We start from the raw sequence: 15,098 nt of genomic DNA, 5'->3' as shown, positions 1-15,098 counted from the left end.
TAACTTTCTATATTTTAAAAAGCATTTAATGTTGATAGCTTCATTTAATCCTGGTCTTTTGTCGGCTTCCAATTTCACCTGCCACAGTTTCCCTTTGCTCTAAATAATTTTTAAAATCTCCACCCCTAACACCCTAACATCAACTTCTTCAACTTCCAATATAGAAAGTAAAATTTTTTTATATTTCTTGCACTCCACTGAGTGTTTAAATAATGCATTGTTAGTGTCCCTCCTTTTAATACTGTAGTAGTGTTCCCTCATACACTCCATTGGGGACCTACAGACACTAGATCCTACCCAGTTCGGCTTTGTCAAGGGCAGATCCTGCCTTTTGAACCTGGTTGACTTCTTCGAAACAGTCACCAAAGCCATAGATGAAGGGAAGGTAGTCCACACAGCTATGTGGACCTTGCAAAGGCATTTGACACAATACCCCACTCGGGCATCATAGATAAGCTATCCAGCTTAAATATAAACCCCTATGTCACAAGATGGATCGCAAACTGGCTCAAAGACAGAACCCACAGAGTGAGAGTTGCTGGAGCCATGTCAGACTCGAAACCGGTCAAAAGTGGCGTCCCACAGGGTTCTGTCCTGGGACCACTCTTGTTCGGTATATACTTTTCTGAGGTACAGGCAAATGTGGAAGGACTATGGCTCACCAAGTTTGCAGACGTCTGCAAACTGGGCGCTATAATAGACTCTCCAGCTGACACAAACATCCTTCAAAAAGGTCTCACAGAGACAGATAACTGGTGCCAGCACCATGGTTTAAAGCTAAATGCCAAAAAATGTATAGTCATACCCTTTGGCAAAAACAATGTGCCCACAAATTACCACATAGGCGGAAACCCATTAAGTACAGAGAAAGTTATTAGGGACCTGGGGACCCAAGTTGATAGCAATCTCTCCTTTGAAAACCACATTGCCAAAGTGGTTAGAAAGACCTTCTACATAGCCCACCTCATCACAAAGGGTTTCACATCTAGATCAAGAGAGGTAATCGTGCCCCTTTATTCATCCCTCATCAGGCCCATCATAGAATACAATGCCCCTTTTGGGAAGTACCTTACCCGACACCTGCAGCAATTAGAGAGACCCCAAAAGTATCTCACCAAGAGGATCAAGGGTCTCAAACAGATGCCATATGCTGCTCGATTAAAAAAACTCCAACTCTACTCAGTTGCATACCGCCTACTTCGAGACGATCTATGCCTGACATACAAAGCTATGTCAAATCCAGAATTAATGGACATGCTCCACCTCAGTAAATCTAAATCCCTTAGAGCCACACGCTCAAGGGGCTTGAACCTCAGCACAGAAATAAATAGAACTTGCTGGAGGGACAGGTTCATAACCCAGAGGCTCCCTTCGTTCTGGAATAGAATTCCAGTTCATGTGAGGCAGAGCACCTCACTGAATCTCTTCAAGAAGAATCTCGATAGGTGGATGGGGAATCATAGGTTTGTCCCAGGGATTACTCCCGTGTCACTATTAGACAGAGGCACAGTAAACTAAACCTTAAAAAGGGCACAGTATACTCAAATCAAGGGGTGGCGTAAGCCATACAGAATCGGGCTAGGCTTATAATTGCCCCAGGGCAGATAGCCTAGTATGAACCTATGAACCTATTAAGGTACGGGTGGTCATCCCAACATAAAATGCCTCACACCCACTGCATAAACAGATATAAACTACCCCTCTTGTTTTACAAGTCAAATGACCTCGCACTGTAAAGGTGTGTGGGGTGTGATGTAACGTAACGTATGGGCCCTCAGAAACATATCTGCAAAAATTGCTCTCTTCACACTTAAACATTCCAAACCTCTTATTAGAATGTGTAGTAGCCCAGATAGTTTTGGTGAGGCCCTTTTCCAATAATTTCTTAATGTTACCATTGTTCCTGTAAACACAATTGGGTTTCTCTCCTAGCACCTTAATCAAATCTATATTTCCTTCCAAAATGTTCCAATTCCTTTGTATTATATTTCTAATGGTGTAACAGTCAACTGGCATATCTAAACTACAAACCGCTCCTTGCATCAAACTAGTTCCGGTAGTACTTGTTTTATTGTTTACAAAGGATACCCTTAATATAGGCGGATATAACAGGTCTCTTTTATTTAAAATATCCTAACTAAGATACTACTCTATCATATTCCCTTTTCAAAAACATGTTGGAGTTATTATATTAAACTCCTCTATCAAGTCCAAGCCTTTGGTTGTCGTACGACTAGCACGTATGTATTGTACTACCCATTTGTAAAGGTTTCTTTCCTGTGTATCCTACTAGCAAATAATTTTAAATAATTTTATTTCTTCGTTCCATTTCAGAGAAACATCAAGGAAATTTCCTTGACATTTCTCTGAATTGGAACGAAGAAATACAATTATTTGATACTAGGATACACAGGAAAGAAACCTTTACTAATGGGTATTTACACAATAAGAGTAACCATCCACCCTTCATAAGGAAGAACATTCCCAAGGAATACCAGGATCCGTCAAGTAACTCAAGCACTTGATTCACTCAACCACAAGTAAAGGTATGACTCCGTTATAGTCCATGTTGAGTGAATGACTTGAGATGTACCTCACTGGACTGTATGATGAGAGACATGACTGAGCTTTCAGATTGTGTCACTGGTGCTAAGCCTTAAGCAGCATTCTACTTTCTCCAAGGATGATGCCACAATACAAACAAAAAATGATTGACTTTAACAATTGGCTTAGCTTCCGGTGTCAGTCCAAGGGGATCCAGTATCTGTCAGCCTGGGAAGACATGGTCAACAGGCCACACTGCTTTGCCAGAGGTGGTTTGCACTTGTCTCTTCTAGGCTTTTGGATACTGGCAAAGGCATTAGCCACCCCTATTGTGCCTCTTTTAGGCAGTTTCAAAATGACCAATCTCTTAACCTAACAAAATCGTCTATAGATAAACTCAAGCTACTGCTGCTTTATGCTAGGAGTCCACCAAAGAAACTGCACTCCCTGGAAGCACTCATTACTTTGGAAGATGCAGATTTCTCTGCAGTCACAGAGACATGGTTCAAAGGCTCGGAAAGCACCTCAACTGTACAGGGCTACAGCGCCTTCCATACATTCAGACCACAAACTAAGTATGAAAGAATCAAAGGAGGAGGTGTATCCATCTTCATTAAGGATAAATACATCTTGAGACTGGTCATACAGTATGACTATCTTGAGCCACTCCATGTCTAATTAACTACAGACAAAGCCCCTTACCACATCATAGCTAGCTATAGGTTCACCACCATAAAATAGGAAGAGGATACCACATACCTGGACTTACTAGAGCCACTTGCCATACAGCCCAACGCTTTACCCATGTGTGATTTTAATTATCCTACCATTGACTGGGAAACTTACACAATCAGAAACATGCTGGTGCAGAGGTTCTTAGACTTTGCCAATGCAAATGCTCTGGAACAGCTAGTCAGCACATGAACAAGAGGCTCAAATGTGCTGGACGTAGTACTCACTAACATGGTAGAGTATTGCACCCCCCCCGCCCAGTGTGATGTCCTCCCTGTTAAGATGGGACCATAAATTAGTCTCGTTCAATGTAATTATAAGACCAGATACCCCATCAAGCTCAAAAAGGGTTAAGAATTTTAAAAAGACAGACAAACAGCCTCCTACAAAGTGATGGTATATGAAGTTTCAAAGCTCCCTCGAATGCAGATAACACTGATGCCTCTGCAGAGGTGTACACCAATGTCCTGTATAACCAGTTAAGCAGTTGTACAGAATCAGCTGTACCTGACAGGATTAAAACCAATTCATGCTGAAAAACCAAGCCACCCTGGTGGACCCCCTAGTATAAACAGGCTATACAACAAGAGACGGAGACTAATGTCCAAGAACAAGAGGGAACTGGCTCAGCAGAGGAAGAAATCCCTCTGTAGCTTAAACAAATTAGAGATCTTGTCAAGCCCTCCAAACGTAATTACTAAGAAAAATAGCCACCATAGCTAAGGATCATCACAAGGCATTCTTTAACTACATCTGAAATCTAAAAGGAAATACCCAGCTATGCATTGAACTGGTTGTGGATGGCACTACCCATCCTCAACCAGCGGTAATAACCAAACTGCTAGCTGACATATTTGGAACAAACTTCACCCCCACTCTGTCTCTTCAGTCATCCCCTAAGATATACCTGCCTCCTTTCTTCAGCCTGTTATCTCAAGAGACCAGGTCATGTTGGTGCTCTCCAAGGCCAAAAACACAGCATCAATGGGGTCTATATTAGATAAATGAAAGTTTATCTAATCGAAAGCTAACATGAGCGAAAATTGTGGAACTTGAAACCACAATTGTGAGATTGTGGTACAGTGAAGATGGGAATATTTGCCCTTTCCTCATTGTAGTGCGGTCTTTGAGTTGGAATATATATTTAGCAGGGGGTGTGGGGGGTGCAGACCCCCACAATTGTGGTTTACGAGTTCCAGGATTTTCGCTCATGTGGGCGTTCGGTTAGATAAACTTTCGTTTATCTAATATAGACCCCATCAATGAGACCAGACAAAATCCCAGGTTTCCTTTTAAACAACTTAAAATGTGACCTAGCAGACCCACTTGGATCCCTGTTTAACCACAGACTGTGAACTGGCTATGTTCTGGTGGAATGGAGGACAGCAACAGTGATCCCTCTGCACAAATGGAGATTATCAACTGATCCTGGGAATTATAGGCCTATAAGCTTTACTATCCTCATCTGCAAGGCCATGGAAAGAATCATTATAGACCTTATTAACAAGGACATGGGTTATCTCCAAACTCTGGACCCAACCCAGTTTGGATTCATTAAAGGTAGATCATGCCTGTTAAACATGGGTGACTTCTTCAGGAAAGTTACCAAGGCCGTGGACAAGGGAAAGAGAGTGCATACCACCTGTATTGACCTAGCTGGGGCATTTGACACAATCCACCACTCAAGTATTCTAGAGAAACTATCCCAGTTGGGAATTAATCCCTACATTACCAGATGGGTATCCAGTTGGCTCACTGATAGGACACATACCATCAAAGTGGGTGACTTCACCTCTAGCAAAAGACCAGTCACCAGTGGTGTACCATATGGTTCTTTGCTGGGCCCCTTACTGTTCAGAATTTATTTCTTAGAAGTCCAGGCAAACTTGGATGGCCTATGGCTGACCACGTTCACTGACAATTGCAAATTGGGAACAATCATCAAGTCCCCCAATGATGTTAATATACTGCAGACAGGGTTAACGCAGACACATGATTGTTGTCAAAGCCACTGACTAAAGCTAAATGCAAAAAATGCATTATTATTCCCTTTGGGAAAGCTGACATCCCTGCTAATTATGTTATAGGCAACACTCCCCCTAAGTGTAGACCCAGTGGTACATGATCTGGGTACTCAGGTTGATAGCAACCTAAACTTTGACCACCACCTATCCACACTAGTAAGGAAATCCTTATATGTGGCACATTTTATAAGTAAAGGCATCACATCTAGATCTAAGGATGTTATAATTCAATTATTCTTGGCCCTAATTAGACTAATAATTGAGTACAATGCTCCCTTTTGCATGTACTTCATCAGACACCTGCAACAATTGGACAGACCACAGAGGTTTCTCACCAGGAAATTACAGGGTACACAAAGCAAGTCTTCCGTGGAAAGACTGAAACCCCTGTCACTGTATTCTGCCTCCTACAAGTTGCTAAGGGGTGACCTGTGCCTGGCTTACAGGGCAGTCTCTGACCCAGCCATGATGGAAATGCTACACATTTGTAAATCAAACTGCACAAAGGTCACTCACTCCAGGGATCTTAACCTAGTCTCTGACATGAACAGGTCATGCTGGAGAGATAGATACCTGTCCCAGAGATTGCCACTTCTCTGGGGCACGCTTCCAGTTCATGTGAATCAAAGCCCCTCCCTGACCCTCTTCAGATGCAGCCTAGATCAATGGATTGATGACTGGAAATTCACTCCTGGAGTGATGCCCATGTCCCTCCTGGACAGAGGAAGTCATTATTAGCTACCATAGACCCTTACCTCTGTGAACTTCACTCACCTAAACACCAACAAATGGGGTGACTCAAGATAAATATGGCTAGGCTTGTAAGGACTCTAGGGCCATTAGCCTAGTAACCTTTTGTGAACCTATGAATAATCACAGCAGTAGTTCTTACAATTAACATAGTACTTCAGTTGTATGAATATGCTCATCACCTGTTCAAGTAGAAGGATTACTGCTGTAATACAACCTCCAACTCAGAACTGTAGTTAGATCATTTGACACCCTGGGCAATCTCCAGAGTACCGCTCCCTCAACCCAAAGTTGAGGAACAAAAAAAAGGAAAGCTGAAGTCTAAAAAAAAAAAAAAGAGAGAGAGAGGCCTTCAAAAGTTCGCCTTGCTAATCTGTTTAAAACACGCAATCACACTGTATAACACTGGGAATAACTAAACACATTTAAGGCTGTAATGTCAGCTACAGCTGAGAGTCTGAGATGATGATTGTGCAACCTAATACCTTGTATCCAGGGCAGCCACCTCCCTCATTCCACCATAGCTATGGTACTACTTCCATCTACCTTCCCTAGTTAATGGCCATCTTCTTATTCTCCTGTGTAGCCTGGAGGTGGAAGACAGAATGTAATTGCAAGCCTTAAATAAATGAATAAATTAAATAAATAATACTTAAGGCCTAGGCATAAACTCCCATTGAAACAAGTAGAAAATGTGAGCAACTGCATATATTGACCTTGGAACCCCCACTCCAATAGCTTGTCAGGGGAATGCAAAGTCTGCTGTCTTTAAAATTTCTTGAAATAATTGGAGCAAACTTACAAGGGCCTAAAAGGTTTTATAGACTAAGTAGCTTGGGGCTTTATGTACCTTAAACTAGGGCACACTTGCTAATTTCTGATATTTGTCATTCCTACTGCTGCAGTAGCCTTTAGCCTATATGGGTTGTTTCCCTGCCATGGAATGAACAACTGCCTGGCTTCACAAAGCTTTGGCTCCTCCCTTCACCCTCACTCTGACTGCTAATTGGCTAGTCCCAAGGAGAGAAATCAGTAGTCTGAGTGAAGACTTCTTCAATACTTTCTTGCCACCTCAAGGATAAGCATCTTTGGGGCTTTACAGGAGCAGCAATTGGCTAAGAGTTTTGTTTCTGTTAGATAAGTCTCCATTGGGGAGCACCCTCCACACAGAATTTGTCACCCTTTTTAGAAAATATTATTTACTTTTATTTTCTGACTAAAAACAGTATTTCCTCTTTAAAACACAGAAGTTTATCAATATCAGAACCATACCTCTCCACTATCCAGACTTTCACACAAAGTTCAAATTTTTGCGTCTTATTTTTGGTCTGCTTATAAAATTTGTGGTTTTCTGACAAATCATTGAAGACTGAAGTCACTAAATAATGACAGATATTTCAGTTTCAGCCTTCATATCCTTCAGAAAATGCATGCTAACACAAAACATGTTATTCTAGAAACTTTCCAAGCTTATAAGAGCAATATTTAAAGTTTGTCCCTGATTTTTGGGCTTTTGTATCCCCATTGTTTTGGCTTTATCTAGATTTCTTGCACTTGGAGGTTGAGAGGTATTTGGAATTTTCCTGTCAGGGACTGCTATTTTTAGATACCTGTGTTATTTAGCTAAATAGGGGCTAATTTCGTGAAAATATGTGTTCTGCTTGTGTATTTCAGGATAGTCAGGGGTGTGTTTTTACAGAGTAGTGCTTATGTTCATTTCATGACAATTCACCTGCCATTTTTTTTTCTGTCGGTGTATTTCACTTGAGTAAAGGAGTGCTGACAGGGAATTTGGTTGCTGCTTGTGATTTTACCTTGTGAAGGGGCTGGGACAAGAAGTGAGTGTACGTGTGCTGCTTGTGTACACTAGGTGATAACTTATCTTCCGACTGACTTGCTCCAGCAACGCTTACCACTTTTAGCATCTGTTCCTCAGCTACAGCATGGATACTAACTCTTTTCCTACTAGTTCCACTCCTGCTGTTCCTAGAAAGAAAATGCACTTACCAAGGAGACCTTACCACTGCTGTGGGCTCAGTCTACACCTCAGCCGATAGTGGTTTAACCTGTAGTGGCTATTAGTTGTTCTTCAAATCATTAAGTTACCTCTCCGGCTTTCCATGATGTAGTCTCTTCAAAAACCACAAACCGGGATCATCTGCATCTTGTTTGGCTGTTCCAGTGTGTAATATAGGCATGAAAGAAAAAACAACTTCTCTAAGGCCATAAGATAAGTCAGACTTCTTCCACAGGGACTCCTGTAAAGAAAAAACAAAAGATTAAACATTGTTTATCAGGGTGGCCACGGTGGTGCAGTGGTTAGTGTTGCCACCTCACAGCAAGAGGTTCTCTGGTTCGATCCTCGGCTGGGGTGCCTTCTGTGCAGAGTCTGTATGCCCTCCCTGTGGTCACGTGGGTTTCCTCCGGGTGCTGCAGTTTCTTCCGACATCCCAAAGACATGCTGCAGGTGGATTGGACACACTAACTTGGCCCTAGGTGTGAGTGTGTGCATGTGTGTGCCTTCTATGGAAGGTTGGGCGCCATGCTGGCAACTCGACACTATAAAGCTCCACTGCCAATCATGAGCGGACAGGTGATCCACTGTGGCAACCCCTAACTGGGAAAAGTCGAAAGAAGAAGATCTTAAGAAGTAATTACAGCTAAGAAAGTTTGATTTTTCTTACCTTAGCAAGCCATACATTAATGAGCTATGAAGCTTGGCGTCTTAAAGCAATTACATGTGAGCATTCCCTGTAAAGAAATTCTGAGGATAACAGGGTCTGATGATTCTGATTATGACAGAGATGGGGCTTCTTCTTTTTTTTAGATTCACAAGCTCAGCTCTCTTACTGAAGAAAATATTGACACTTATCCTCGTGGGGAAGAATTTTCTTTTAATCAGACCATAGACAGGATGAATTAGATATTTTTATGTGAACAAATAGATACTTCCCCCTGAAGTGAGTAGATATTATGCTATGTTACAAATGGATATTTTTTTTATTTCTCTACTTCCAACACTGGAAAATGTGCTGAATACTACCTGTAGTCATCCTGATACCCAGCTGTCAATCCCTAAAAAACTGATAAAATATATAAAGTGCCTCAGACTAAAATTTCTTTTCTTTCACCTTAGATCTGACCCAGCAGCTATATCCACTGTACTTTTTTGAATCAAACTGTTTCCAACAGCTATATCCACTGTTCTTTTTTGAATTAAACTGTTTCTACCTTGCCCCAGGTATCAAACATGCTTTGAAGAGTGTGTATGATTGTGCAGGTACTGTGTCTGGAGCCATTGCTACTTAGGTTCATAGGTGTTTACTAGGCTAATGACCAGAAAGGCCTTTTTAAGGCTAGCCATGCATCCCAAATCTCTGACGAGTTCTGGTACCCTTGATAAGTGTAAACAGAGGCTAGGGAGATGAAACATTTACAAGCAGGGGCCTGGGAGATGAAACATTTACAGGTTGCCTGTGTCCATTAGAGATATTGTCCAAGTTACATCTGAATTGGGTTAGGGAGAAACTCTGCTTCACATGGATGGGGAGCCTGTTCCAGAGACTGGGTAGTCTCTTGGATACATAGCTGTCTCTCCAGCAGGTTCTGTTTTTATCACAGGCATGGTTTAAGTCTTTAGAGCTGGTAAATCTGGTGCTGTTTGTTTGGCTGATATACAAGAAGTCCATCACAGTGGGGGGCTGATAATGTCCTCTATGCCAGGCATAGATCTCTCCTCAACAGCCTGTAGGAGACAGAATTCAGGGATAGGGCCTTGAGGCTATCTGCATAGGACATATTACTTATGCCCTGTATCCTTTTAGTTAGGAAACTCTGTGGATGTTCCATTTGTTGGATATTCATGATTAGGTACATACCAAAGAGGGCATTGTACTCAATGGTAGGTCTGATGAATACTGAATGCAGAGCAACAATGACTCCCTTGGACTTAGATGCCAAACCTTTGTTTATAACTTACACAACATAGAATGATTTCCTCACCACTGTAGACATGTGATGCTTGAAGGCTAGATTACTATCTATGTGTGTCCCTAAATCCCTGACTACTGGATCAGCTCTAAGGGGTGTGTTGTCAGTATGATAGTTACCACAGGTGGATGACTTCCTGAAGGATACTATTATGCATTTCTTAGCATTTAGTTTTAGTCCATGCCTTTGACACCAGTGCTACAGTGTCAAGAATATATGCTTGGGTATGTAACCAGACGTTTGCTGATGAGATAAAGTCTGAACTCTTTGATTCTGCTTTAGATAGATAACCCCTCTGCAGTCTAGCTGTGATGGTTTGGGAGGTAGCTCTACAGCATTCTTTAACCATTCAAGCATCCTACATTCCATCAGAGCAAAACATAGTGACAGGCAAGCTGAGCCAGGACCAGGACAGACTCTCTTGAATGGAAATTGAATGAGAGATGATTTCCCAGGAACTGATCCAGTTGTGGGAAACACCTAAATAGATCTCTTCACAATTTGATGAAGGAGGAAAGTTGACTCAAGGAGTATCCAAGATTTTTCATGTTCCCTCAGTATGCATTTTTTAGGCCTCCATCTTTTACTAAAAACTAAATAAGCAAAATCAGTCTCATACCAACAAACAAGGAGCAAAAAGAGATGGCTGGAGGCAAATAACAAGAAACAGATGTCCTTTCAGAAAAAAAGGATAGATCAACAGTGCAGAATTACTATGCCAGCATTCTTTCCCCTCTTCTATCTCCTCTGGCCAATACTTCTACAAACCTGTACCACAAACTGGTCCTCAGTATCCCAGTTTGACATAAGATTGTCTCAGACTCTTGTATGTTAAAAGTGGTGCAGGAGGATTACAATGGCACTGGATACAAAAACCTCCTTTCAGGAGAATTCCTTCCCACCTTCCAAACCAAGCAGAATATTTTCATCAGGTTTTTCAGTCTTTACACACCCAAGGAGTCACAGAATCAATGCCTGTAACTCAAATGGGCAAAGGCTTCTATTCCAAATTTTTTATGGTACTAAAGAAAGATGCCTGTTGGAGACCAGAACTAGATCTTTAATTTCTAAACCTGTTTGTGAAAGTACCAAAATTAAAATAAAATGGGTTGACCTTCCAGAACCTATTATCCCTCATTCCTCCCACAAGTTAAGAATAGGCTTAAACAATGCTTATTACCACATTCCCATAAACACAGGCTTTAAGAAATTTCTTAGGTTCTCCATTTCTAGGATTAAATTATCAATTTCACTGCATTGCCCTTTGGATTATCTACAGCTCCAAGGGTGTTCACAAAATGTCTTACCCGAGTCACATTGCAGACCGGGTGGCTTTCACATATTATCTTTGCAGAGTCTTTATTCCGATGTTGAGTCCTTAAACCAATCTGGGTTTCCAGATAAATGTTGCAAAATCCTCCTTGACACTGCCTCACAGGATTATATTTCTCAGCTGCCTTCTAATTAAACAAAAAGATATTTTTTTTGGCACAAGCAAAGGTAGAGTTTTATTCAAAATCTTTCTTGAACTTCTGCAGTCAGTCTCAGACTTCTGCAGGTGAATTTCTCAGGATCCTAGGGTTCATGGTTTCTGTGATTCTCGTGATTCCCCTAGCCAGGTTGCACATGAGGAAGATGCAGTGGTTTCTAAAAAAAACATGAGTCCAGTCCATGCTGGCATTCACATCCTCTGGAGTCTCAACGTTCAGTTTTTGGCTTTCTAAAACTAGAACTGCATTAGATAAGGCAACAAATTCAGCTGAGCGTAAGTTTTTTTTTTCTGTTCATACCCAAGCCACTCTCTCACCACAGAAACATCAGATTTTGCTTAGGGAACAGTTTCCATAAGATAAAGCTGCAAAATCAGAGTACTCCTTTAGAGAGACCAAAGTGTATCAGTTTAAAGGAGATGTTGGCTGTGATCCATGCCTTGAAGTGTCTCCATCACCTCTGTCACCAGGACCTCATAAAATCATGCTGAACATAAGCATTGAGGTACAAAGTTAATCCCCCTCTGCAGTCTAGCTATGATGGTTTGGCAGGTAGCTCTACAGCATTCTTTAACCATTCAAGCATCTTACATTCCATCAGAGCAAAACATAGTGACAGGCAAGCTGAGCAGGACCAGGACAGACCCGCTTGAATGGAAATTGAATGAGATATGATCTTTCAGGAACTGATCCAGTTGTGAGAAACACCTCAAATAAATCTCTTCACATTCCTTTCAAAACAAGCAACTAAACAAATTCTGCACTAGGACTCCTTGCAAGCAAGTCTGGAAAATAGATGCATTTTCATTCTCATGGACAGGAATGTTCCTTTATGCTTTTCTGCGATATCCAGGGTAATTCTGAAGTTTCAGAAGGACTCCCCAAAAACAATTGTGGTGACTCCCTTTTGGCCCAGGCAACATTGATTCTCCCTTCACATGGAACTGACCAAGGGAAATTACCACAAGCTTCCTCATGGACTGGATATACTCACACAAGACAGTGGGAGTTTGATACACCCTAGTGTCAATCAGCTTCAACTGCCTTCCTGGATGATTCATTTCTAATAACTTTTATGCACTTATTTTACAAGGATGTGCAGCAGTTACTAAACGAGGCAAGAACTAAAGGAGGCAAGAACACCTGCTTCTAGAAGATTATATATTGCTAAGTAGAAGGCGTTTACTAGTTGGCACCTAGCCAACAACTAGGGGTCCATCAGGGATACCAACGGTACCCAACATTTGTGTGAGTTACTTTCTTCTGGCTTCTCTTATTCCCCTGTAAAGATTCATTTTGAGGCCGTTTCAGCATGTCTGCCCATGGATCCTCCTCTTTCTTCTGTGTTTTTGGTAAAACAGTTTTTGAAAGGAGTTTAACACCTGAGACCTCCTCATAAACAAGTTGCTTCTCCTTGAAATCTCAGATTTATGCTGGAGAAGCTGACTGTCACCTTTTGAATACATTCCTCAAGTTGATTTAAGGTAGTTGCCTTGAAGCTGTTCCCATTATTGCTCTGACATCTGCAAGAGTATCTGAGTTCCAGTCTCACATGGTGGGCGAAACCTGCCTCATATTCCACAGAGTTAAGGTCACATGAAGAACAAAACATTCTTATCCCCATAGTGTACTTTGAATGAAGCCATCAATTTCCCAGTTTTCTTGACAGAAAAAAGTCCTTTATAAAAGCCAATCAGTTATATATTTCTTATCAAGGACAAAAAAGGGCATCCTGTGCTGAACAGAGTTTCCAGGTGGTTGTTCTCAGCTCTTGTTTTTGTTTTTCCCACCATGGCAAATCTATTGCGAGCAGAATCAAGGCACAAATTCTACTAGAGTCTTGTCTTCTTCAATGTCATACTGGAAAAGGGTGGACTCTAAAACCATTCTAGAAGCAACTAAATGATCCTCTGTACATAGCTTTACAAGGTACTACAAACTAGATTCGTTTTCAGGGTAAGGTAAGCTTTGCTAGGGTCATCCTGCAGGGCTCCTGGATCAGTATACTTCCTCCTCCCAGTTTAGATAGGCTTTGGTAATTAACCTATATAGCCTAAGGGCTACTGCAGCAGTGGAAATGATGAACATAGTATAGCTGTGTAACTTGCACTTACCCATAAGTGTACATGTTCAGACTGTTCACTGCTGTAGTAATCAGACCCACCCTCCACCCCCCCAGTCTTGTATGCAGTTGGTTTGGATATAAAGTAGTATAAAGTAGGGTTACGTTTGTTTCTGCTTTCTAGCTTTCTTTGTTATTGTGCTTTTGTCCAAGACGTAGACTCTCCTGTCTCTTTCACTCTCTCCATGGGGCTTGCCAATCAGCAAACAGAGTGAAGATGTGGTGGGGGGATCCAGAGCTTTGTGAAGCTGGCCAGTTTTTGTTTCCTGGGCAGGAAAACAACTCTTATAGCCTAAAAGTTACTGTAGCGGTGAGGAATTGGAACATCTACTGTTAGTGGTAAGTGCGAATTATAAAAGTGTACTACTCGCCCCCAGAAGAATTTATAATAGTCTGTGTGCCCCCCCTTACCCATGCATTGATCCAACTTTCTGCACTAGGAAAGGAGTCCAGCTGTGTGGATGTTCATAAGGTTTTGGAATTCATACGGGAAGCATGGACCTTGCCTGCAGCTAATTCCCATGGATAAAGAAGCATACTGCAGCAGTGATGCTTCTCAAACACCTACTGTTACAGTGAGTGGGCTCGCACAACTATGGTTGTGGATTCCTTTGTTTCTGTTGTTATTTGGTGTTAGGTGTAGCTTCATATGTGTGTAGGTCTGACTTTTTTTCCTAATGTAGGTGAATGACTAAACTGCATTGATATTTGGCTCTAGCACAGATTTGTGCTGTTTTGGTAAATCTAAATGAAACAAAACTGCAGTACGTGTGTGTGTGTGTGTACGTGTGTGTGTGTGTGTGTGTGTGTGTGTGTGTGTGTGTGTGTGTGTGTGTTTTAGGGGGAAGGGTATATTCTGTGCATATTTGTGATAAATGCGTTTATCTTCTCAGGCTATTTCAATCGCTCATGGCAATGGGAGAAAATAAAGTCAAACTGTAAGCATATCATACAGTTTGGCTCTACAGATGATCCATTCCTTCCATGGTCAGAACAGCAAGAAGTGGTCGACAAGCTTGGAGCAGTACTGCATAAATACCAGGACAGGGGTCACTTTCAGAACACACAGTTCCATGAGCTGGTCAGTGCTGTCCAGGACTTACTACAGGAATCTCAATGATACTGCATTTTGTTCTCTGGTCTGGATCTTACATAGCAATAAAGTACTTTTTTGTATCACTTTCAGTATTGTCTTCCTCCTCTCTGGATTTGCTGTTTGTTTAATACTACAAAGACTGCCATTGCCTGTCTTGAGGTTTTTTAAGTTAAAGTGCCTTTACTATACAGGAATGTATTGCCTACCTTTTGTACTCTTGTAAAGGTATGAAGTTAACTGTGTTTCTGTGTGTGTGAAATATTTCATATATTACTTTAGAATGTTCGGATAAAGTGAGTCTAGCAAGGGAAAGGCATTTCTTTTCATACTTATTTTTTGTTGAGCCTCAC

The 15,098-nt window shown here is 41.5% G+C and overlaps 1 protein-coding gene across 1 annotated transcript in view; it reads left to right on the top strand.

The window, feature by feature from the left end:
- RBBP9 (RB binding protein 9, serine hydrolase) overlaps positions 1–14,837 on the top strand; it is a 225,969-nt gene extending 211,132 nt beyond the window's left edge. The window contains exon 5 of the mRNA XM_044056985.1: positions 14,546–14,837. Coding sequence (XP_043912920.1) covers positions 14,546–14,772 — 227 coding nt within the window. The 3' untranslated portion in view covers positions 14,773–14,837. The remainder of the gene's footprint in view (positions 1–14,545) is intronic.
- Positions 14,838–15,098: the final 261 nt, after the last annotated feature.

The sequence above is a fragment of the Protopterus annectens genome, chromosome 1.part2, assembly GCF_019279795.1.
Source record: "Protopterus annectens isolate FY-2018-M chromosome 1.part2, PAN1.0, whole genome shotgun sequence".
NCBI classification, from domain to species: domain Eukaryota; kingdom Metazoa; phylum Chordata; order Ceratodontiformes; family Protopteridae; genus Protopterus; species Protopterus annectens.
Note: the sequence above shows the minus strand (reverse complement) of the source record. Positions and strands in the feature narration are given on the sequence as shown.